Source organism: Buteo buteo, chromosome 10 (assembly GCF_964188355.1).
Source record: "Buteo buteo chromosome 10, bButBut1.hap1.1, whole genome shotgun sequence".
In the NCBI taxonomy this organism is placed as follows: Eukaryota; Metazoa; Chordata; class Aves; order Accipitriformes; family Accipitridae; genus Buteo; species Buteo buteo.
The window spans coordinates 2,453,461-2,476,632 of NC_134180.1; the positions used below are offsets into that span (position 1 = coordinate 2,453,461).

At 39.1% G+C, this 23,172-nt stretch overlaps 1 protein-coding gene across 12 annotated transcripts in view; it reads right to left on the reverse strand.

Moving 5' to 3' along the window:
* Positions 1-503: 503 nt before the first annotated feature.
* The window catches only part of MYO9B (myosin IXB), a 45,394-nt gene continuing 22,725 nt past the window's right edge, over positions 504-23,172 (reverse strand). For 3 of the 12 annotated variants that reach the window (XM_075037950.1, XM_075037949.1, XM_075037948.1), the window contains 33 exons: positions 23,019-23,153; positions 20,879-21,000; positions 20,131-20,272; positions 19,642-19,837; positions 18,989-19,064; positions 18,443-18,532; positions 17,293-17,403; positions 16,150-16,189; positions 15,498-15,620; positions 14,941-15,021; positions 14,624-14,734; positions 13,962-14,084; positions 13,341-13,490; positions 13,063-13,229; positions 11,884-12,834; positions 11,275-11,335; positions 10,770-10,900; positions 9,930-10,084; positions 9,617-9,807; positions 9,047-9,145; positions 8,350-8,526; positions 7,820-7,861; positions 7,172-7,283; positions 6,918-6,988; positions 6,273-6,465; positions 5,830-5,958; positions 5,085-5,190; positions 4,224-4,355; positions 3,135-3,258; positions 2,615-2,662; positions 1,950-2,089; positions 1,537-1,664; positions 504-1,388 (listed from right to left, as the gene is read on the reverse strand). In XM_075037950.1, the coding sequence (XP_074894051.1) occupies positions 949-1,388; positions 1,537-1,664; positions 1,950-2,089; positions 2,615-2,662; positions 3,135-3,258; positions 4,224-4,355; positions 5,085-5,190; positions 5,830-5,958; positions 6,273-6,465; positions 6,918-6,988; positions 7,172-7,283; positions 7,820-7,861; positions 8,350-8,526; positions 9,047-9,145; positions 9,617-9,807; positions 9,930-10,084; positions 10,770-10,900; positions 11,275-11,335; positions 11,884-12,834; positions 13,063-13,229; positions 13,341-13,490; positions 13,962-14,084; positions 14,624-14,734; positions 14,941-15,021; positions 15,498-15,620; positions 16,150-16,189; positions 17,293-17,403; positions 18,443-18,532; positions 18,989-19,064; positions 19,642-19,837; positions 20,131-20,272; positions 20,879-21,000; positions 23,019-23,153 (5,097 nt within the window). In that variant the 3' untranslated portion in view covers positions 504-948. Of the gene's footprint in view, positions 1,389-1,524; positions 1,665-1,949; positions 2,090-2,614; positions 2,663-3,134; positions 3,259-3,568; positions 3,785-4,223; positions 4,356-5,084; positions 5,191-5,829; positions 5,959-6,272; positions 6,466-6,917; positions 6,989-7,171; positions 7,284-7,819; positions 7,862-8,349; positions 8,527-9,046; positions 9,146-9,616; positions 9,808-9,929; positions 10,085-10,769; positions 10,901-11,274; positions 11,336-11,883; positions 12,835-13,062; positions 13,230-13,340; positions 13,491-13,961; positions 14,085-14,623; positions 14,735-14,940; positions 15,022-15,497; positions 15,621-16,149; positions 16,190-17,292; positions 17,404-18,442; positions 18,533-18,988; positions 19,065-19,641; positions 19,838-20,130; positions 20,273-20,878; positions 21,001-23,018; positions 23,154-23,172 lie in introns of those variants that run through there. The other 9 variants (XM_075037957.1, XM_075037953.1, XM_075037954.1 and 6 more) reach the window with 9 other exon arrangements.

Here is a 23,172-nt window from a genome sequence, read left to right on the forward strand (position 1 = left end):
CACACGTCCAGGGAGGTGGCTGCTGCTCGGGGCCAGGGTGACAGTGCTGTGGTGGCACTGCCACAGCCCCAGAGACAGCGACTGAGAGTGCCCGAGGCTGCGCTCTTCTGGTTCAACATGGAGCAGGGCCAACAGACCAGGGAGTTCAGACCGATTCAGGCGCAGAGCCTGCTGCTTTTCAAAACGTTTTATGTACGATCGCATCTTGCCCTCAGGGGTTTCACTGTGCAGCTGTGAAGCGTGGGGAAGAAGAGGCAGCTCCGCGCAGTGCAGAAGCATCCAGCGCCATGGCTCGGCGCGGGGTTGTACGTTTGCTCCAAGAACACCAAAATGCTCCGAGGTGACACCCCGTTAGCACTTCCTTTGTGCGGAGAGCTTTCCCAATGCTTCATGAAGTACCGACAAAGCTATGCAATTCGGATTAAAGGCTTCTTTCAGAAGAAGTTGTTCATCAGACAAGACAGACATTGATAAACTAACACATGTATTTTTAAAAAGTGCAATGTATTAATAAACGTTTTTATATATTTTGGTCTCAGTTAAGGCTATTACAACATTAACAGTTCTGTAAACCACACGGAAAGTTGTCATAAAAACATAAAAAATTAAGGCAACACACATTAACCCAAACTCACTGTTGGTCCCGTTAGTCCATTGTAAGGCAAATGGAAAAAGGCACGGCAGCAGAATCAGGGGACTTTTTTTTTCCTGTACACTCAACCCATGTATTTTACCCAACACAAGTTTTATGTTCTGCTTTCGTTGTAGGGTTTTAATTTAAAGAGAAGAATATTTGTTTTAAACAACCTTGCTTAACCCTTACAGTACTGTACATTTCCAGGCTGCCTTCCCAGCCACGTAAAAGAACATGAACAAGTTCACAGCCTTCAAAGGGTTAAAGCCAAAGCTGCAGTCAACTTCAAAAAAAGTCCAGACAGCTTAAGTATTTCACTTCTCTATACAGGGAATGTGAGAGTAAGGGTCCGAAAACCTCCGTTTTACTTTTGCTGTTGGTTCATATTCATCCAAGAGTTCCTGAGCGTGGGCCATTGCAGACCCTTGTGCAATGTATACAGAGTGGATTTTATCAGTTCTCCTTGCTGGCTGCTCCCTTCGTCTCACCATTATTTGAGACTCTTCGTTAGCTGAAATCTTGCCCTGGGATTCTGTACATTTTAAAATCCCGGGAGGAAGTTTTATATTTGCTGTTGGCATCACTGGAGTTCGACGGGGCACTTTAATCCTGGACAGTGTTAAAGATAATCTGTGTCTTGAAGCCAGGGATGCAGAGGAAGAATTTGAAGAGGTTTGCAAAAGAGAAGGCACTTTGAAAATGTCTTTGGCAGGCATACTGGAGCTCTGAGCACGGCAGTGTAGTCCGATAATTGCTTTAAAGAAACAAGATACTTAGATACTGAAAGCATGCATTAAAAAGTAACTCAATACAAGCAACTGTGACCAGGTAACATCTGGTCACCTGGCTGTATGCAGTGAAAGATGTAGAATAAAAAAAACACACACTACCTTAATACTGACCTTCGGTATCCATCCGTCCTGTTCTATCTTCAAGAAGGCTCTCTGTGCTTGCTGAGGTCTCAGAGTCTACATTTTCCTCATCAGAGCCTCGCTGATCAAGCTCAGGTAACCGGTAAGTTATATCTTCCCTACATCAGAACAGAGATTGTAGCACTCTAGAAAGACAATGTCTCTGACATGAGCAACTTTATGCAGCTCGTATTCAGAGGTAAACCTTCCTGCATGTAGTCACTAAATATTAATTCTCATGGTATTTTCCTCTCAGCTAGTCCTTTGTATTTTCCTTTTCACGTTCATAAAGGCCTACAGAACAGAATGAACTAGATAATTTTGGACAAAAGTTATACTGCTTTACTATCTGTATTACCTCCAACTGCAAAAGGCATGACCTACAGAGATAAAGGGTGACTTACTTTTCTTCTTTTATTGACTGTATGCGATCAATGAGAATCTCCTTTTCCCGGTTATCGGCTTCAGATACTTCCTCTTCTTCATGCAGTGAGTCCAGTTCTGAGTTGCCACTGTCATTTCCTTTGACCTGTGAGCTTTTACTCTGCAAGACAAACATATGTGTAACACTTCTCAGTCATAAGAAGCTATACAAGTCTTGACTGTCTACTAGTTGCAAGGTGGAAGACAAATGAGTAGGCCAAATGAAAGGCTGATGGAACTGATGAAGAGCTGTTAGTTATCCGTACAAATGTTTCAAAAAGTAATAGAAATTTTTCTATTCACCTGATTTCTGGGCTTTTGTTACTGTTTTTGAAGCACAGTAATTTGATTTGCCAGCCTCAGCTTAGTTTTAGTAGTCACTTATAAATAATATTATTACAAGTTGCATTCAGAATGTCTATATAATACCAGAGTCATGACAGAACAGGTCAGCAGCCCTGCATGCAGTCTGAGGAGAAAGTTGCACCAATACATGCAGTCTCAATTGTTCGAAAGAGTATTTAAAATGAATCGAAAGAGCATTTAAAACCAAGTTACAATACATGTAGTAAGTATTTTAGTCATGCAATAGTACCATAAGAAAAAAATAAAAACCAACCATGCACTCTTAACACAGTGTACATACCAGCATCCCCTCATAAGGGGAAGAAAACCCAAGTTTTACAGGCCAGAGCTAGAGAGAGATGAAGATCAAATTCACTATATGCAGCTTCTGATCAGACAGTTTGGTTTGTTTTAATCAGTATAACAAAAACAAAAGAAAAAGTGTATTTGCCCTAATAGAACGCAGCATATTTTTGTCCACCATCCATCTCTGGAGTGAAGGAACTCCTTTGCCACGTAAGGGACTCAGCAATCTTAGTTCTACTGATTGAATTACGTGGGCATAGATTTTGACCACTACAAGAGCAGATCCCCACCCCTGAGCCCCTCATTTATGAAACTGAGATTCCAGTGCAGCTGTATATTTAGCTCCTACCTACAGCTCTGGGCAAGTCCAAATCCCTTTTCTTCTTATCTTGCAATTGATCTTTGACTTACTGGATGGGATGGACAGGATAAATAAGTAGCACATCCCTTCCCAAGAAATTGGTGGGATGCTTTCTGCTGGACAGTGCGGGTCTGTGATTTATTTCAACACTTACCGTATTCTGCCGAAGCAATGAGAGTCGTCGAAAAGCAATGCTCTCAGCTGCTTCCAGCTGATTTATTTCATCCATTTTTATCTTGTACTTCCTTATCTGTTCCTTTATGAGCATCTCTACACACCTGGACAAAAAGGCAAGGAGTTTATTGAGCAGCCTCATACTATAAAGGCTCTAGGGACAACCATGGTGGGATGAGATGCCTCTCCTGGCTTGGGGATGTTTGCCACACACACATGTGGATGGCATGCAATCAAAGTGCCCCAATGCATGCCTTACAAGGGGTAGCACTGCATGGTAACAGGGTGAAGAGTCCAACACAGCAAGCAAAACGGGACAGACTGTTAAAGGTAATGGCACATGTTCTTCCTGGGATAACCACAGCCTCTCACACTGACTGTACACAACAATGGTAAGCAAACAGATATTACCATGGCTGCTAACTGCTTCTTCTACCTGTCTTCCCTGTGCTGGCACAGACTGGTAGATACAGAATGAGCCTGCAACCACCCTTTTCCACCTCTATGGCCCCATGGGTCAGTAGGAAGTGACAAAAAGCTGTCATTTTTCAAACTCTGTTTTCGTTGGAGGCAGGTGCAAGGCCAGCCATGCAGTGAGGATGGCGAGGGGCATTCAGAGAGCCAGAGCTGCTGGAGGGTGAGGAGAACAAAGAGGATCAAGGACAGAACCTTCTTCAATTCAAGGAACAACACAGAAGAAATTATCAGGGGTTTCCAAGTATGCAGGAGACAGTTTAATTCTATATCCTACTGTTTATTATGGCTTGTATCTCAGCAAAATATATATGATTAGTGTACAATCCCCCCAAAAGATTATCTTGATGTAAAATACAAACCTGATATTTAAGATTTAAAAGTTGTCCTACTTTATGCTTTGTAAACTTGAGACAGGTGGAAGGACTCAGAGAAGGGCATATAAACTGGCAGCACTAGCAGAGTGAGAATTAAACAACTCTTAACCCTCAGTTTCTCAGCTTGATAAGAATAAGGTTGTAACAAATGCAGGTAGTAGAACAGGTCTTCCATCATATTTCAAAGTACTACTTTGCAGCAGACTACTAAAACTTACATGGTTGTTTTTGAAACATCCTTCATGCTGGTTAAAGGGTCAGAGGTATCAGGACAACGCAAGAGGCATGGAGCAAAAACAATGGCCAAGGCATTGGGTGACATGCGGTTGACATCTTCTATCAAAGCCACTCTGAAATTCAATGTTCAGAACAAAAAAAGATTTTTTTAAGCAAACGTTTCTAGAATACAAGCAATCTGATCAAACTTTGCCAGAGTTCCCAAATAACATGAAAGGAAGCCTCTAGGGTACTAAGTATGTACAGCAGTTCAAAGAAGTTTTAAAATTATTTCACATCTACTAAGTAGACAAGTTTCATGCATCAGAAAAAGGAACAGGAAGCCAACCAGGTTAAGCTAGTTTGGTAGTCTCTCAAAGTATGTCTGGTGATTCAGTGCCTCCTCTTTAAAAATCCCTTTTCCCTATGTTCAGAGGGTCACCTGGAAAATTCACAAGTTCCTTGGATAAGAGCAGCCCTCTTTGCCAGTACCATTTATCCCTGCTCTCAAGACTAGCATATTCACAAGTGTTTACAATCCTTATGCAGTCCCTACTAAGTACGCTAACATCCTTAGTTCACTATGTACCCATCCATATAAATCCTGGTGTTCAGACAACTCTCCTAGTCTTTCGGATCTGTCTTCAAAGCTGTTCTTACATCATTTGATACAAATACACCAGATGGTAGAAGTAAGCACGCATCTGTTTTTAAGCACAACTATCAACTTCAATTCTTTCATTTCTAAACCAGCAGCACAATACCTACACTGACACTCAAGGGGTTAAGATTTTAGAAAGCTTCCAAGAGGGACTCAAAGTCACATGGAGTTTCTCTCCAAATGAAGTAATTGAAGTCATTACTTGACCAGATGGAAGATGAGTCGCTCCAAGGTATTATGATTTGCTTGTGGAAGCTGTTCAAGGACACTGTAAATGGCACAGAGTTGCTCCTGTTTTTCTGGTAGTTCTGCACAAGGGGAGAAAGCACAAGATCATAATTGCTGTGCAACGCTAGTGGAAAGCCGTCAAGCACTTAATGACATTGTCTCAAGCTGCCTGCAACAGATAGAGTTTAAATTCTTAGAAGTCACACTGTCAGTTCATTTACCAATTGTTGTAACTGGATGTTAAAGTACGCCTCACGGCACTGCAATTTTCCTGCTTTTTCAGCTGCTGCTGCTAGCAATCATCAAGTGACACATCAAGATCTCCAACAATATTTAGGGTGCCTTACTCCCACTGCAGTTAAATGAATCTAAAGATTTGAGATATCTGGCTAGCTAGATCTGGTCCAGAACATGGAGAAGGAAAAAAAAACAAAAACAAACAACCCTGTACAAAGGGAAACCTATTCACATGCTTGCTGTTTTTAGAAAGGGCAGTTGTATAATGACATTATACCTCAAAAAAAGGAATCCTAAAGCAAGTCAAGTAAGCTAGAGGAGAAATTGCCTGAAAAGTGTTTTATGAAAAATGTCTAAAACCACTGCTGTAAGTGTACTGGTAGGAAGCTGCTCAGCCAACATGAGCATCTTAGAGGTTTCTTTTCCCAAGGACACCAGCAAGTTAAAGAAAAACCTTTGCTTCAAACATTTCTAAAACCTACCTACAGCTCGGAGAAAATCGTTGTACTGTGCAGATGTCATTAGTGGATCTGGTAATTCCCGTAGCCATTGCTTAAGAATCCCCGTAATAGTGTGAATAGGGTAATTCTCCAGTTTCACTGAGTTTGGATCTGAAAAGAAATGTTGTTTTGAGCAGTTCTTTCCTTTGATGTACACAATGGGGCCCCAAAGAAGTAAGATTAGAAACACTCAAATCTCTTGTTCACAGAATCAAAGTGGCAATTCAGAGGAAAAAAAAATTTCGCTGACAGTCACTTACATGTACTAAGTAGCTTTTTCCAGCCAACAAAAATAATACAGCACACATGGCCACCAAAAAGCTGTTTTTTAAGACACTAAATGTGCCAGATACTTTCAGATAGAAAAGAATTGCAGGGAAAACTGACGTACAAGGAAGTCAAAAGGGTGAACAACATTGCCTGACCTGCTTGCAGCAACTGTTTCAGCTCCTTCATACGATTTGCTGATCCTGATTTCCTGTAAATGCCTTCAGTGTAGAGGCCGTGCATCTCCACATACTCTAGCAACTTCTCCATGACAATGGGGACTGAATTTTTCTCGCTGGTCAGGGAACTCACACACACTCCAAAATGACGTGGTTCTGCATCCTGTTCGTTCTAGAATTCATACAGGTCAAGCACTGTGAATACCTGTTTCCAAGCTAGAAAATTCTGTTGTTTCATGCTACAATTAGCTTATGGTTCCAGGAACAAAAGCTGAGTGTTTTATTCTAGCTTGCTACAAGCCTTTGATCATAAGGCAGATTTCCTGAGCTGCAGCAATAAAGAAACTTTATGGTACACATTGAAGGATCTCTTTTAACAGTTTGTCCAACACAGCGCACATAGTCTAAAGGAAGAGTTCCCAAATTAGCTCACTATCACCTTTTAGAAGAATGTTCTGTTTCTGCAACTGCAGGGCCTGCCTCTGACTACAGGCAGAGAACCATTTAAGCAATTTTTATTCAGTGCCTGGACATCCACTGTTCATTTGCTGAGAAAGTAAGGCAGTATTTTGCATGCATCAGTTATGGCATCACAGTACCGCATTCCAGATCTACAGTTCTTACCTTTTTTCCACAGGACGTACAGCTGCTCTGGATTTTGGACATGCATTTCTTGTGACAAGTCAACTTGCAAACTAGAGAAAGGAGCAAATGTTACAAGCACTCCAAATCACATTAAAATGCTAAGTATCTTGTCTTATTCACTTACTATATAACCTGCACATACCATTCACTAAGCCCCATCTGTACCAGCCAAAGTTACAAGCAATCTGCACATATTGTAAACTAAGTGGCAAGAACGAGGTGTTTTCACTTACCACTGCAGAGACAGGCCTTTTCCATGGGCCAGATGTAGGATGAGCAGTGTTCACACGATTGCCGTATGCTCACTTGGTAGTTTGTGAATACGTGGCCATTGTGTTCTTCAATCTGGTAGGAGACAGGAAGAAACTAATGAACTTTTTTGCCTTTTTTATTATTATTAATAAAACTATCTACCCTATCTTAGATTTTCCACTTTTGTTTTACAATTACAGCTGACGGCTTTGACCTTGAAACCAAATTTCACTCTATCTTAAGGCAGCTGGTTTGCTGGATCATTTCATAATTGACTTGCCACTTTGGTTAAAGTTCATCAGTGCAATACATTAGCTATAGCTTGTTATTAATATTTAGTAGTTGTTTTCCTTTAAACAGTCCCATGATTAAGGCAGCCATTAAGTTCTAAAAGACGCTATGGACAAGCAAGAAAATACTTGAGTACCACCTATCGCTGCATAAGCAAGGTCTTTGATTTATGGAAAACAGTTTTACACTGTGTCACATCTTCGTAATAGAGGTAAGTGGTTTAGCATGCAAACTAAAACAGAACTTCAGTACAAAATCAAGCTCTTTCAAGAGTGTTTTTCTTTGTGTTCTGTGAGTGCAGCTGAGGACTTAGATTACTGCAAAAAGAAAGTACTTACTGCACGATCTTGTTTTCGTTTCTTCTTCTGGGCTTTGGTTTGCTGCAGTGGATACAAAACTGGCATTAGTCTTTGAAATTCAGACATTCCATTCCCTTTTTTTTCCTATTCAGTTTCCCAGAGCCTACTTCACCTCCAGACATTTGAGACACTATATTGCAGCTTCAGCTTGGTATGAGGGTTGTCTGAGCTCACACTGTCAACTTCCTAAAAATCAACTGAGCTCACTGCCTGATGACAAAGCAATTCCATCTCAAAAACCTTCAGAAAACTCCTAAGTTTTCACCAAAGAAAATGCGCAAACACTTTTAAGATTCTGAAAATACTAAGAGTAAGTTAAATAACGAACAATTCCAAAAAGGTGTATCAGCATTCAGAATTTGTTATACACATAATTTGTGTATGGAAAGTGTTTCCAAAATAACGAAGAATGCTATGGAAAAGATTTCTGAGGTAACACAGGTTCCTTATCCTAGGAGAGTACCATTGTTTAATCATCCTATAAGCCAGTAACGGAGTAAGTTTTATACCTTGGGCTGCTCAGATTCCTCTTTTTTTGTATATCCCCTGATGAATTCATCCAGAAGGGATTGGAAGAGATTCAAAACCAGCTTGACTTCTTTCTCTTCCCTTTTTTTGGCCAGATTTGTAACTAGAAGCTGGTAATTTTCCACCAGGTCTTTGTAGCCAACATGAATTTGCCCATTCTAGAAAAGGAAATAATATTATTCAGAAGACAGTCTTCTTGGATACCATTGAGACAGTTTCATATTTGTATGTGTTTAAGTTCAGAGATGAGAAAACATGCTCATGATTAAAGTAAAAGATAACAGCCCATGACAGAAACAAGTTAGCACACTTCCTTACTACACTGTAGAAGGGCACTTGGCTGAGACAAGGCCGTGTCGGAAGAATATTGGAAAAGCTGTTGGCACTTCTCTTCGGTGTTCAAACACAGCAACATAAAGAGGCTGAAGACAGCAAAATCCACCCATTTCTAAAAATAAGTTATGGCTGAGTAAATGAGAAAAGGGAAACAAAACACTCTGCTTAAGATTACAGCAGAACTCTAAAATGTTCTTTTTCAAGTCTAACATTCAGCTTTGAATTCTATGCTAAGAGTTGCTGAATTGCTTTGTTAAAGAGCTGTAGGTCACACGTTTAAACTGCACATTCAATTCATTTACTACCTACCAACACTCTACTTTATTGAGACTTACTACTTACAGGAGCAGAGTACATGGTCTTGATGTTTCCTCTAAACTTCTCTGTGGCTTCAAAAAACAAACATTCAACACCAGACTTCTGGGAGCGTAAGTCATTGATCTAGAAGGCAAATACATCTGCATCAAATTTCATCCAACCAGCGTTAAGCTTCAGTTGCTGGACTTAGTCATCTATAACCATTTCAATTATTTAAAACAACAGTTCTTAATGCACTGTGATGAGGATACAAAATAGGAGAGTCAGGTAGTTAGGCTCTAGAGAACTCTCTCTACTTCCTTACGACTCATACTTTTTTTAAAAAAAAATATACAACTTTTGCTGCCCACTTGTTTGTAAACAAATGAAGAACTAACATGAACCCACAAGTATTTAATGTAGCATAATGCATTCAGAGACTTAAAAGAAGGAATAGGAAGGGCTTTAATACAGAGGTAAGTTGGTCAAGCTATCAAATCAATTCCCCTTTGCTTTAAATCCTAATATAAACTTGTACCTAGAAAAGTAGTCTTTAAAATTCCACACAAACAGTGAACATAGACGTGAATTTTATCATAGTTGCATGCCTTTTACCTTGTTTAGGAGGAACTCATCAAGATGTTTCAGTTCATTGGCATTCGCAATCTCACGGACCATCGAAGCTCGCCAATTCTGAGACACACTTGAGATCTTGCTGATCTTTATAGTACGGTTCTTCTTTGTTTTACTGCTCTCTTTCACATGGCGCTCCCCTGCCTGGAGGCGACTTGGCTGTCCAGAAGAAGCTGGAAAAGAAATTAATTTGCATATTAAAGCAGGATGACTGAATTCTGCAGTATTTGTTTCCATGCAAAACACTACAGAAGAGATGGATATTAGAAGCTGAGGATAAATCACAGAAACTCACCTTCTGAAACTTTCAGGGTTCCTCCTGTTTCTGGAAAGAGGACACAAGATACAAGGGAAAGGCCATCTTCATCAGCCACATCAGGACTCTCCTTTGGAGTTTTCTTGTCTGGCTTTTTCCCCAAAAGTCTACGCAAAGGACTTTTAAAAGCAGACCTGAACGTAAAAGCAGACACAAGTCTGTCACATTAGTAATGGAAGCTGGCTCTACTACAAGAAAAGGCTCTTCTAACAGTATAGCTAACACCCACAATAGGATTGACCTCTATTGTGCATATATTTCCTCTAAGGTCCAACCTGCAGAAAAACTGAGCCTCAGAAAAAAGGAAAGGCAGTGTGGAAGCACATCTGGACATGATGATATTTACTACATTAGGGCACAACCTTCAACATACACGGAGATAACACATCACATATCCAAGACATCATTTCTGGCTCAGCAAGTCCCTGAGCTGCAGAATGCCAGAAGCTGGAGAGGCAGGCCAGGGAAAGAGAATTATATGCTTGCCGGGTTCTTAAGCTTTTCTCTTGGTGTCTTGTTTCTTAGTCTGGATGACAGTATGCTATGTGAACCTTTGATCTGAGCCTGTACAATGGTTCTTGAGTTAAAAAGAACCAGTTCGAAGTCCAGTGTTATGCAAGAAGCAGAGAATCTGTTCCTCAACAGAGTCAGATATCATGCTTGCATCAACACGAAGCAGCAACACAGCCACTCATGTAGCTGATGTCAACACGTGTGTTTCCACAATCACAGTCTCAAGATGCCCAATTCTAGTACCAGTGGAAAAATCTCCTTTTTTCGTTTTCTTAAAGGCAGGTCAGTCACACACAGAATACATACTTGGCATCTATTTGCTGACTTGCTGGCTGCATGGAAACAACGGCATCTGAGGTAGGTAAGAGGTCACTGGGCTTCTTTTGCATGGGATATTTCTTGTTGCCTTTTTCTTCTTCTGTTGCATCTGGTGATTGCTACAGCAGAGAGGAGTCATCAAAAAAACACATATTGAGTGAAACAGATTCTTTAAATGGTTTTAAAAACTAGAATGGTGAAGAAATAAAGTTTGCTTCATCAAGGCAGAACACTTTACCCAATACATATTAGCTTACTAATGTAAGATCTAAGTATATTTAATGCTTTGATCAAGGGTCCATTTTTTAAAAATTAAGTTTTCAAATTGTTGTATAATATTTGCTAATGACATTTTTTACATAGATATCAAGCAAAAAAAATAAACCTGAAAGGAACGCAGGCATACAGAACACACTATAGCCAATTATTCACAAATATTTAATATTTATAAACAAGGATAATTAAGTATAAATATGCACAACAGCATCAGTACCTGATTCACGGCAACAGACTGGGCCAGTGTTGAGAGATCACTTAATGAATTCCCCTTCTTTCTGCAATGTTACAAGATTAGTTTCAGAATATATATTTTATAGAACTCTGTACCCTCTTAAATGGTGGTAAATATTAAGTAGCCCAAATATCAACGTTATATCTGAGAGAGAATCCTGATCAACTCTTGCAACTCACTTTCAAATGCAAAATGTACTGGAGAAGTAAAAAATATGGCTATGTCAGATTTCCTGCCACATTAGAGGGATGATGCTTGCAAACCACAAGTCACTAACACCTTGTTTTCAATGCACAAAAGACACATGAAAATAAACTCCAGACACTACTTTAACTAAAGCCCTGACTCTCCATTTTAATTCAGTAAGGCAGGCTTTGTATCTTTTGTTAGCTTCTGAAAACATTCTACCCATACAGATTCAACTACAGGACTGGGGACTGGGAGCCAAGAAAAAGCAGCAGTTGTTCATAGCTCTATTTTCTGCCATAACATGGCCAGATGCACAAGCCCTCAGGAGTTCTCCATCTATTTTTAAATATTACAGGTATCTGTTTTCTGAAAACATCAAAGTAATTAGGAAGATGCCCTTACTCTAGCTGATCCTGAGGAGACTTATCCGCACGTGTTCTTTCATCCAAAGACTGACTCAGCATATCATTCTGACCAGCATCAGACTGTCTCTTTCCTTTCCACTTCTCTCTCTTGTACTTCAGCTTCCCTGGGTCATCCACATATCTCTGGATTGGGGAAGAAGTGGGACTATCCAGATCTTTGGTTGCCTTCTGAACAAGACGTTTGGTTTTATCTGCCCAGCATTCAGCTGGCGTTTGAAAGCTCCCAGTAGCAGATAGTGTATTATGAAGATTCAGTGCAAGATTTGTTGGCCTTTCAGGGCAGTTAAAGCTTTGGCTGCCTCTTAACTGGTTATTTTGATTACCTTGTGTTTTCATTCTATCAACTGCCTTATCATCTACTTCTGATACAGGTGGTTGCTCAGGAATAAAACTACTTTCTTTTATCTCGCTTGATGGTGACGTGTCTGGAAGACCTTTTTCTTCACTTGGACTTTTCTCTCCCTCGCTGCTTCCTTGAAGGACAGTATCTTGTGCTGTGGACTTCTTTGGCACTGGAACAGTTTCCAGGGCCTCTTCAGAAGAGGTTTGTTTCTCATAGCACGGTGAAGGTGGTCCTTCGAAGGAAAACAGGACATGCTTATTCTGTAACTCGTTATGTTCCAGCCCCCTCTGCCGGCGAGATTCACGTTTCTCCCGGCTGTTTGTTACTTTCTCAGAGCCCTCTGTCATGTTCTTCTGGGGTAATGTGGCTTTTTCAGATGAGCTCAGGTTTTTGGCTTGCTCATTTGGAGTTTGATCTCTGTCCCCAACAGCTTGATCCACCTCTGACTTGTGTTTCACAGGCAACTGATCTGTTGCTGGTTCGCTGTGCTCATCCTTGCTTATATTATTCTCTCTGTCTTGATCTTCCTGCATTTCTCTCTGCTTTTCTTCAGCTTTCTGCTTTTCTATAGCCATTTTCTGAAATCTGTTAAGAATTTGTAAGATGAAAAAACAAATATTTAATGCCCAACAGTCAACAAAAGTACCCAACTGTTCAAATGCAGCCTAAATAGCAAAACAGACACAAAGTACAAATACACTCACAGTCCCAGTATGTCAACATATCACACAGAAACTGAGCTTGGCAGGTGAAGCCAAGTAGCTAAGTGGTTAAAATGCATGTTTTCATATCATGTTGCTCCTCTTCCTTTACCTCTTACGCTGCAGATGCCCTCTGACCATGGCTTGCAGGAGACAAATTCTCTTTTTCTGTTGAAGGTAGCATTTTCGCTCCCTGTATCTTCGCCAGGCTGACTGAATATAAATGGCAGCGTTATTCCTTTGCAGTGCCATCCTAACACAACGGGAACGCCAGTAGGCCTAAGAAGGAAGATTTCTAAAGTAAAGGAGGGGTACTTGAAGGTGGGGAGTGTTATTTGAGAGGGTTTGTGTGTTTGTTAGGAAAAGAAGATTGGCAATTCTCAAAGATACCTGTAGAACAATGGCTGCTTGTCGTGTTCTGAGAAAACGTCTCCTTTCTAAAACCATCCTGAGCCAGCTCTGAAGGAGAATGATTTTCCTGATCACTTCTTTATGTAGTGTATCCTGTAGTATCTGCCGTTCAGCCTCTTTCATAAAAACCTGCTCAGTTAAAGAAAAGTTCATCAGTAAACAGCCCCCACTGGACATATCTCCACAAGCTTAAAAATAAGAATGGTAATGCTTATTAATGAACTAAACCTTATCAGCTGACAGCATCCCCCAAAAGTAAAAGTCCTTTTGTTATATCAAATCTCAGTGTTTGGACTCTAAAACATACAACAGTACTTACAGCCTTCAAATCAGAACCCTTCTAAAATGAAAACATTGACCTGTTTGACAAATGCCAATAGCAACAATGTCCCAAAAGTAATATCCATATAATACAGATTTGTACTGTATTGCAAGAAGACACGTTGGCATCAAAACCAAGGAGGCAACTACTAACATCTGTGTCAATATTTGCAAGAGTTAAAATAGCTAATTTAAGTACAAAATGCAGAAAAATGAACGGCACTAAATTTTGCAGTGTACATCAGTATTTCTTATTAGCGCATGGAAAGTTTCACAGACCTTCGTCTTCCCTATTTGATAGTAGTTTTCATCCAGTTTTAGTTTATTCAAATAAATACAAATGTCTTCCTTAGAGGCTTTGGCATTTTTGGGTAGTAACACCTGAAACTGGTCTATGAATTCCTGTGAAAAGCAGAGACAGCAAGAGATCAAAGTTAGAAGGCAATTCACAAGTTTAGATTTAGCTTTATTTTAGAAATTTAGTTAAGACAGCTAAGCTATAGGGGTTTGAAAGTACTTATTTCTCATTCCAGACTCAGCTATTTTTTCCTACTCTGTAAAATGCAGGCTTCATTCAGCCTCCAGTTAACGGTAAAGATCACCTATATGTGATCTATAAAGCTACATGCATAGAGTATTTTATAGAAAACGAATTTGCATACAGAGTAATGTGCAGCACCGATTGCTTGTATTTGCAGCACAGCACTCAATGTTTTCCTTCATGCAACAAGTAGAACAACTTACTGGTAGATGACTCGCACAATAGTTTAGACTACAACTTGTTACCATGCCAGCTCTATCAAAACTACAATGAATTTTTACAGCTCATCCCAAGTGGTCATGAGCTTCAAATGAAGGGACACACAAAAGACTCTGAGGCGATGCGTGTTTTTCCAAAAAGAGCAGGTATTTCTGAAAGCATAATCCATTTCCTCACATACCTCGAATGTGTATTTGGCACTGTAGCCAGATCTTCTGATTCGCACAGTTTCTAGCATGCCAGTGTATCTTAACTGTTGAAGCACCAAGCTTTCATCAAAAAGCATCTCTTTCTGAAAAAGATCAGCAGTCAACAGCTAGTAAATGCCTGAAGAGTCCTGTTTCTGTCCAGCAGAGAAAGCACATTCTGTTTTCACACCTTAGTTATCTTTCACCTTCATACAGAATGACAGTGAACAAGCTGAAAGAGTTATATTGCAGGGCTAGAAGACTTAGATCCTCAGCAGTGACATTAGGTCAGGTCTTAAGGCAGTCTTACCTTCTCGGCATTGGAGCGGATGCAACGGATGAAGAATGGCTCAGCTTTACCCAGTGTCTCCAATAACTTATTAAGTGAAGTCTGAAATGAAATATTCAGAAACATTTTTCTTCTTCAGATATCAGCATCTTGAGCTGCATTTGATAGCAGTACAGCTTCTTCCTCAGAAATAAGGTTGTTTCATGTCTGATAGCTATACAAAATCCTATTTCATCCAATACAGAGGTTCTCCCATACTGCACAGCAGATCCCTGTATTTGATTTTACCTTTTCTCAAGATAATTAAAAGTGGGGTTTGAATATGCTGTAACAGTAGCACTAGATCTGCATACAAGGATGAGGCTGATTGGTAGAGAGAACTAACACATTTCATAGCATAAGAGTAGTCTCTAAATGTAGTCTAACTTCAATCAAGTGATAAACCTACTTCAGACAAATCCCAAGAATAAAAAACACTTTGTTTTTCAAGCAAGATCAGCCTAGATCAGACCAGGAAGGTCTGTTCCCATGAGGCCAGTGTGCACCCAGAGGTGTGTACCACCACATCAGTCACCTACCTGGAACTGTGCACTTATGCTAGGGGGTTTCTTCTTTTTGTGTAAGTGCAAGAGGGATTTTGTAGTTCGATCATGCAGAGTCATGCTCACTATGAGCTTCAGAGATTTGGAATCCAGCAAGTTCTAGAAGAAAGTTTTCATAATCAATAAAGTGCAAGTCTCTTCACTGAAGGGGAAATATTTCTGTCTGCATCAAAATGAGTAAGAATGAAACCAACTACCTACAGCTCCACATTCAACGACATGTTACACTTCATGATTACTTCTATTTTGGAACAAAACATCTTCTTAAGAGTGGAACTTTTCCATTGCCCCATCCCAAGAGTGTAAGGTGAACAAGGTGAATTACATAATCACTACGTTTGCCTTCCATGACTTGATAAGAAATGGCTTTATGTATTTATGGCATCTCTAGTCTGATTAAACAGATGCCAATTCACAATTTCTGGTTCAGCAATTCTTATAAAGGTGAACACTTACCTATCCTTTAGATAGTCAAAAAGGAAGTTTTGGAGAATAAATGATACAACTTCCCTACACTATGAAACAGTATTTTCTGAAGTTGAGTTCTGTCAATCAAAATAAATGTTCACAGTGCAAAAAAAAACAAACCAAAAAACAAGAGAAATCTAAATTTACTGAATAACTTTACCTTGGGAATGATCTGCTTTTGTTTGACACCTCTACTTTTCCTGTTAAAATATTAAAGGTCATTTAAGAAAAAAAAATACGCATGATTTTTGGTTATTTCAGCAAGCCATAAGTTGGTGCAATTTATGAGGCAAGATAAAGGATAGAAAAAAAATTAGCACAACAGCATCAGGGTGTGTTCATGCATGTCTCTTACAAGTGATCAATGCAAGAAATGCAAACTGCTTCGCAACAAGATTTTATTTATTTTTTTTTTAAATAAACTCTGTAGGTATTGGAAGCTTTCAAAAGTGAAACATTTTCTCTAAAGTTAAAGCTATTAAAAACTACACTGTTGCATAGACTATTTTTGTGCAAGTTATTCTAGTTAGCTAACTGTACAGTCATTGAACTCTTGTCATAATACTAAGGCACTATCAAATAAAAATACTTGATTCAGAAGTTATTGCTGCTTGCACCAGAACTCCTGTGAAAGTACTTAACTGCTCACAGAAGGACAACACATGGCCCAGCACTCCACTTAAGAATTCTGATACGTCTGAGATCATGCCCAGATCCTCCTGGGGCACTTCACAAACTTCAGGCATAACTCTCATCCACACACAGACAGGGAACTAGAAGTGGAAGCTCTCAGAAACAAGGCTGTAGTTCACAGCCTCCTAATTCTAAGCATGTTAATTCCATCATGTAGGGCATGTTCCAACTCCATGCCACCCAGTTTACATCTATTTATTGTACAAACGGACCACAGATTGATTTTCTTACACATGCATAGGTGTGCACATGTGAAGAGTCTTAACCCAGCAGTATAGACAGCATTAGCATCCTGAATTTCAGGAAAGCATTAATTACAACTTGTGAGAGATTTCATTGTCGAATGTTTTGCAACAACATGCTTGTAGTACATGCTTGGGTTTTAAAGCAAGTTTACATGAAAAGTAGGTTTAACTTTCAGCTAACGCAATGAAGCAACAAAGCCCTCTCCATAGCCTTTGTAATTTTAGAAGAAATTATTTTATTCTTAATTGTCTTGTTTATTTTTTTGCAGAAGAAAAACTTGGGACAAGTATATTTTTTATGGACTAGAATAACTGCTTGGTTACTGTTGCACTTTCAAAGCAATACCTAGAGCACCAGAACTCACATGAAGTGGGAGCGGTGTTGAAGTCGACTGAGTGACCGAAGCAGCTTACAGGGATCATCACCCTGCCATGGAAGTCCTTTTATACTTGCGATGATTTGTTCATGCATGTCTCTAAAATGATTCACAGCAAAACAAAGATGGCAACAAAGATACACAGCCATGAGAGAGGGGGAAAAAAAAGGAGATAAAAACCCAAGAGATCCCATCACCAAGTGCGCTCCAAACAGTAGCAGGTCAATCCCAGACTACTTTCCTAAGCATGAATGATTCTGATGTCAAGTCAGCACTTCCTACACTGTCAGTGCCCTAAAATTTAATTGCCTGGGTCTCATACTCAACTTACTCTCTAACTGTACCTTTTAATGTAAAATCTTGAGCCATCAATTCAGAAAACAGAGGGAAATTTAGCAAAATGTACTTAATGGGCAAGGAACCTTTTTGTTAAGCTAAGTAGCCTTTTCAGATAGATATAAGCTTCTTTACAATCAAGCAGTAAATATTTTTATATATAGATTTAACTACCAAAATGAGGCTGCTTAAGCAGACTTGCATCAGAAAAGTAAGTTAAAAACTAGCTGTTACAGGAATACTTGATGAAATTTTGTTTTCCATTTCCATTTCAAATTTATTCACACGTTTAGCTTTTCAAAGTAAGCCTGGGATGGTCCCTAATTTGTGGCAGATTCCATTATTTTAAGCATGCACCGTGCTTGTGAACTGTTGTGTCTTGGTGCAGGACTTACCTTCTTTACTCTCCAGAGAGGCACAAACCAAAAATAACAGAAGCGTAAGAATCACTTCTGACTGTTAGATGCTATCACCATTCTGAGCTGCTCACTGAGGCAACAACTTTATTACAGACAGTTGCTTGCTTCCCTTGGTACCTCTGGACACTCTTGAATACCAAGATTTTGTTTTAAGATATCACAAGGAAACAGATCTATGACTAATCCTTTCATCCAAATCGTATCTTTAGTTCTTAGTTGCCACAAGTGACAAAGATTGTCCAGGATGAAGTAATTATGAAGCAGCGTGAAGTCACTACTTTGTGTACTTCATGGCTTCACTTTTACACAGAGCATGCTCAGAAGGTCAGTCTGTCCAGGAATGTGCCTCCCTGGCCTTTAAGTGCAGGCCTATTTCTACTTACTTCTTGTTTTCATAAAAAGAAATGATGTCTTCAAAAGCATTTATATCGAAATCCTCAGAACAATCAAATGAGAAATCAAGCATTGAGCAGCTGCAAAAGGAACATGTATAAAACCTAAATACTCCTTAGAAAGGCAAATATGCCTATGCAGAGCAACATGTGGAGGAGAACTGTAGGACTTGCCCTGCCTCCTAATCATGTCATAAGGCTGCAGAAAACATGAGCGCTCCTACGAATCCTTCAGTGACACAGACTGGCTGCAGAGGAACACACAATGCTAAAAGCAACATATACAAAGCACAGAGAACTCAAAAATCCAGTGGTAAATTGAACTGAAGCTATGTCACCAACATTTGGTAGTACTGGGTCTTACATAAAATAAGCTAGAGTATTGTTTTGATAATATTAAAAAGGTCAAACAAAACAAGACAGAAGAAATAAAACTTGCTATGCTTGTAGAAAGATCTAGTTGACATTTGATATATGAAAATGCGACTCAGCAATTCAGGTATTTTCCCCAATACGGGTTACGTATGTGTTTCTCACCGATAAACTTTTTCTACTGGTGTATTTGATCTCTGGAGTTCTCCAAGGGGAACTCTGGGTCCTTGACGTACCACTCCTGTTATGAAATAATCAACAAGTTGAATTTTGACAGAGATATGAGCGTAACAGAAAAAAAACCCCACCAACTGTAAAAAGCAAAATATCTATCCAAGGGCCTGGAGTTTTTGTCTAGTACTTTAGCTGTCAAGCTAGATCACTTTGTTTCTCAAACTCCTCACTACTAGAAAGTAAATTACAGCTGCTCAGAAAAGCTTTTCAAAATTAGTATTTAATCCTGAATACTCATTTGAAACTTCAGGGAGGTCTGAGAAGACCAAAGCCAGTGATAGGACAAGCATGCATACTAGAACTAGTAATAGCTTCCCCAACTTTTACAAATAGGACTTCAAATTTGGCACAGCCTACTGGAAATGGTGCATTTATTGGAGGAGTAAGTCTGAACGATCTCAGATAAAACAGTGACAATCTCTTTGGTGTGTGAATGTTAAGCCATTTTCACAAGTTTTGTCCTTAGTACCAAACCAAAATCACATCTGGATTATAAGGTTTTGTCATAAACTACTTCTGTCAACAAGCACTAACCAATTGTATAGTATTTTAAAGCATTTCCAGAGCATTTTCTCATACCATACCTGCAGTCTTCTGAGCTCTCTGGCGTCCAGCTTCTGCAAAGACAGCCATTGCTCGAATAGCTGCTCGCAGAACTGCCCAACGGAACACAGCTACAGGGTCCATTCCTATCAGCTCCCGAACGTAAGCGCTGTCGCTGCTTCGTAGTAAAGCAACAATATCTGGTCTCATGTAATCCATATTTTTCTCTCTGAAATCCTGCAAAACAAGCACATTGAACTACAAGCTCTCAGGAAAGCTGTGTTTTGACCCAAGATATTAATCACTATTTAGAATAATTCATTATTCCAAATAGTTCTCACCACAGGGAGCATTATCCTCCAGTCTACACCACCAAAAAAAAAAAAAATAAAAAAAAATCTAAAGTACATCTGAGGACACATCTGATCCAGCCCATTCCCAGCAAATTTTCTATATCCTGACAAAACCTATCAGAAAGGTGAGGATATTTTTTTCTTTTTTTTTTTTTGGCCATCAGCACTATCACCTACTTTTATCTGGTATTTAACTTTGCCGGCAAAGTGTCGAATAATAAAAGCAGGCTCCATCACTGGGGTTCCAACAAAAAACTTGTTCTCCTCATGCTGCTGTTTGAATTTTGCAAGTAGAGTTTGGTAGGTTGCATGTGGAAAACTGGGAATACAAAACAAAAGATATCAGCTATTTTTCAAATACAGGTACATTTATTGAGGTGCAATGTGACAGAGTGAAGAATACCTACTGATCCTTGTGGAAAGTATCATATTGTCCAAGATCTCTACACTTTAACTGAGACTTACACACCTGCTTTGCATCTTAGAGGTGGGCTTAATTTCTGGACCAAAACCAAACAGCTCCACACATAACAGCATATTCTGAGGTTTCAAGTGTACGTCAATGCTTCCTCCCACTTCACCAGTCAGGTTTAGTTAGCACCACATTAACTATTTACCACATTTACTACTTAATGTTCCAAAGACTTACATACATGCATTTTACTTTAATTGTAATTCCATGGTAAAACACAAAAGTGAAAGTTTCTAAGTTTGCTTAAGCCAAAGTTCAATTCTAGCATCAATTTATATCACCACCATACTGGAGATGTTAGAAGCAAACTAGAGTGTAGATCATAGTCATAAGATGACCCGTTGCTTCCCACAACATTCCTCTCCTTTTTAAAGTGCTGTATTTTTGTTCCCTTTCACAGTCCTTCCCTCCTCCCTGCCACACATTTTTTTTCAGAAGATGTTTGTTGCTTACTTGCTTTCTTCATCCAGAAGATAGAAGAGGCCAGTGGGCTTCTTGCTGATTAAGTGAATGCAGGCCACATTATCAGTATAGTCAATATTGTGCCAAGTGATCCCTTCACTCTTATATTCCTCCTGTGTAGCTCAAGAAAATTCCCTCATCAGTACAGTGCCCTGACTTTTAATGTCCTGTGGTCTAAGTGCTTAAAAGAGACCCTTGAGCAGCTATGGCAAGTTGAGTTTGTTAGTTCAGGCAGCAGAAACAAAAATAAGGAAGATTTATAAATAAGAACAGAACAGCAGGCATATTGGGTCAGATCAAAGGTCCACCTAGGCAAGTCACTCAACAGCGGATGCTTGGGGTAAAACTATTTAAAAACCAAAACAGTGAAAAGAATGTTTTGCTGTGCCTTCCCAGCAATCAGCAGTCTATGAACTTGGAGTTAGACATTACATCCACATCATTACGTTAAAACCCTACGTAGGCATATATTGGAGGAATTTAAGTTTATTTTTCTCTTCCATAGTTCTTGTATTATGGGAAATGACAAATATTTAATATCAAGTTCCAGAGTTTCCAAATTGCACTGTCAGACGAAATAACAGAAGTTTCAAAACAGGCAGTTAAGCCCTACACAACATCAACACCAGAACTTCCCTAAGGAAGCAATGTATATTGCTGCTTAGGTTCAGAAAATTTGGAGCTCTCTGACAAGAGAATACAAAGGTCTTCTGCTGAAATGACGATGCAACAATGGCTGTCAGGATGAGCTTCCCATTAAGATATGGAACCAAAATATCAGTTTTTCTTAGTGCTGTAAATGCCCACAGAAAAAACCCCTAATGATAAGGCACTAATGTAGAAAAAGATATCGCAGAAAATTAACTAAATTAGTTTTATGTTTAACAAAAGACAAAGAGCACCTCTCACTGTTCTATGTGGTGATGATGATGATAAGAAATGGATTATTTTTAAGTAGGTAGAATTCAATCTGCCTGATGACAGACTGCTCAGTGTGCATGCCACATTACAGCACTGAAATGCCATTTTCCACAGACAAAAAAGCCTTTCTTTAAAAAGATATAGATATCCTCCCTGAGGGCCCTCATGCTGCAAGAGATACAGGAAATGGGTCATTCAAGGATTAAGCTTATTTAGAAAAAACGGCATTAGAAAAAAGAAAACAATGTAACTATTTACTCTAGTTAGCCTGGATAGCCACTTCTGTCATAAGTTACAGAACAGGGACCTTAACATTATGTTTACATATGAAGTTTGTATGTTTGGTCATTTTCTTCTCTTTAAAATGCTTGTTTAAAGTTATCTACATATTGACAAAATATCACATACTACAGAATGACTTCTTTCTTTCAGCAGAGTGACCTGAGAACAATGCTTTAGCACAAACCAGAAAAAATCCAAGTCTAGAGCAAAAAAACCCCCCCAAACCTCAGACTAGAAACAGGATCTGTTAGCTCTTGCAGCGCTCAAAGCACTCTGTAAGATGATGATACCATCTGCGAACAAGTAAATCAACATATGCCAGTAATACCAGGATTTCAGAACTACTGCCAATTATCAACATACAGGTATATCCCTTAAATGCAGTCAAGTGGGAGAAGCAACAAAGACTGGTTATTAAATATTTACAAACTGACAGAAATAAGAGAAACTGTTTCCCAACCATTAAAACAAAACAAAAACCTGAAACAAACACCTCATCTACCATTTAAAAAAAAAAACAAAAAAACAACAAAACAAAAAACAACCAACCAACAAAAAAAACCTGAAACAAACACCTCACCTACAGACTTTCAATCTCAAAGTTTACAGTTTCATCTGACTTCTGTCTGGGATTGCCTGAAGGTCTTTTTAGTTTCTTGCAGTCAAGCAGAAACTTAATGTTAGCCCTCTGAAGAAAGACCCCACTATCATCAGTATTATGTAGAGCACTAAATACAGTAAAGCTACAACCTTCAAATAATAACAAGCAATAATAAAACAAGATATTAAAACACAAGACTTTTGGAAATGTATTCAAGCAATTATAAAAATTATGCCATGGGGTTTTGCAGAATAGTGGCTAAGTTTGCATACTATATGAGCACTTGATAAAAAAGAAGCTTTTGTTTCAGCAACTCTAATTTCTTACCTGTTCCAATTTGAAAATATGCTGATTGAAATAATACTGAAGCTGCTCGTTTGCATAATTTATACAGAACTGTTCAAAACTGTTGGTTTCAAAGTCTTCAAATCCAAAAATATCAAGTACACCAATGGACAAACACTAAAAGGAGATGTGGAAA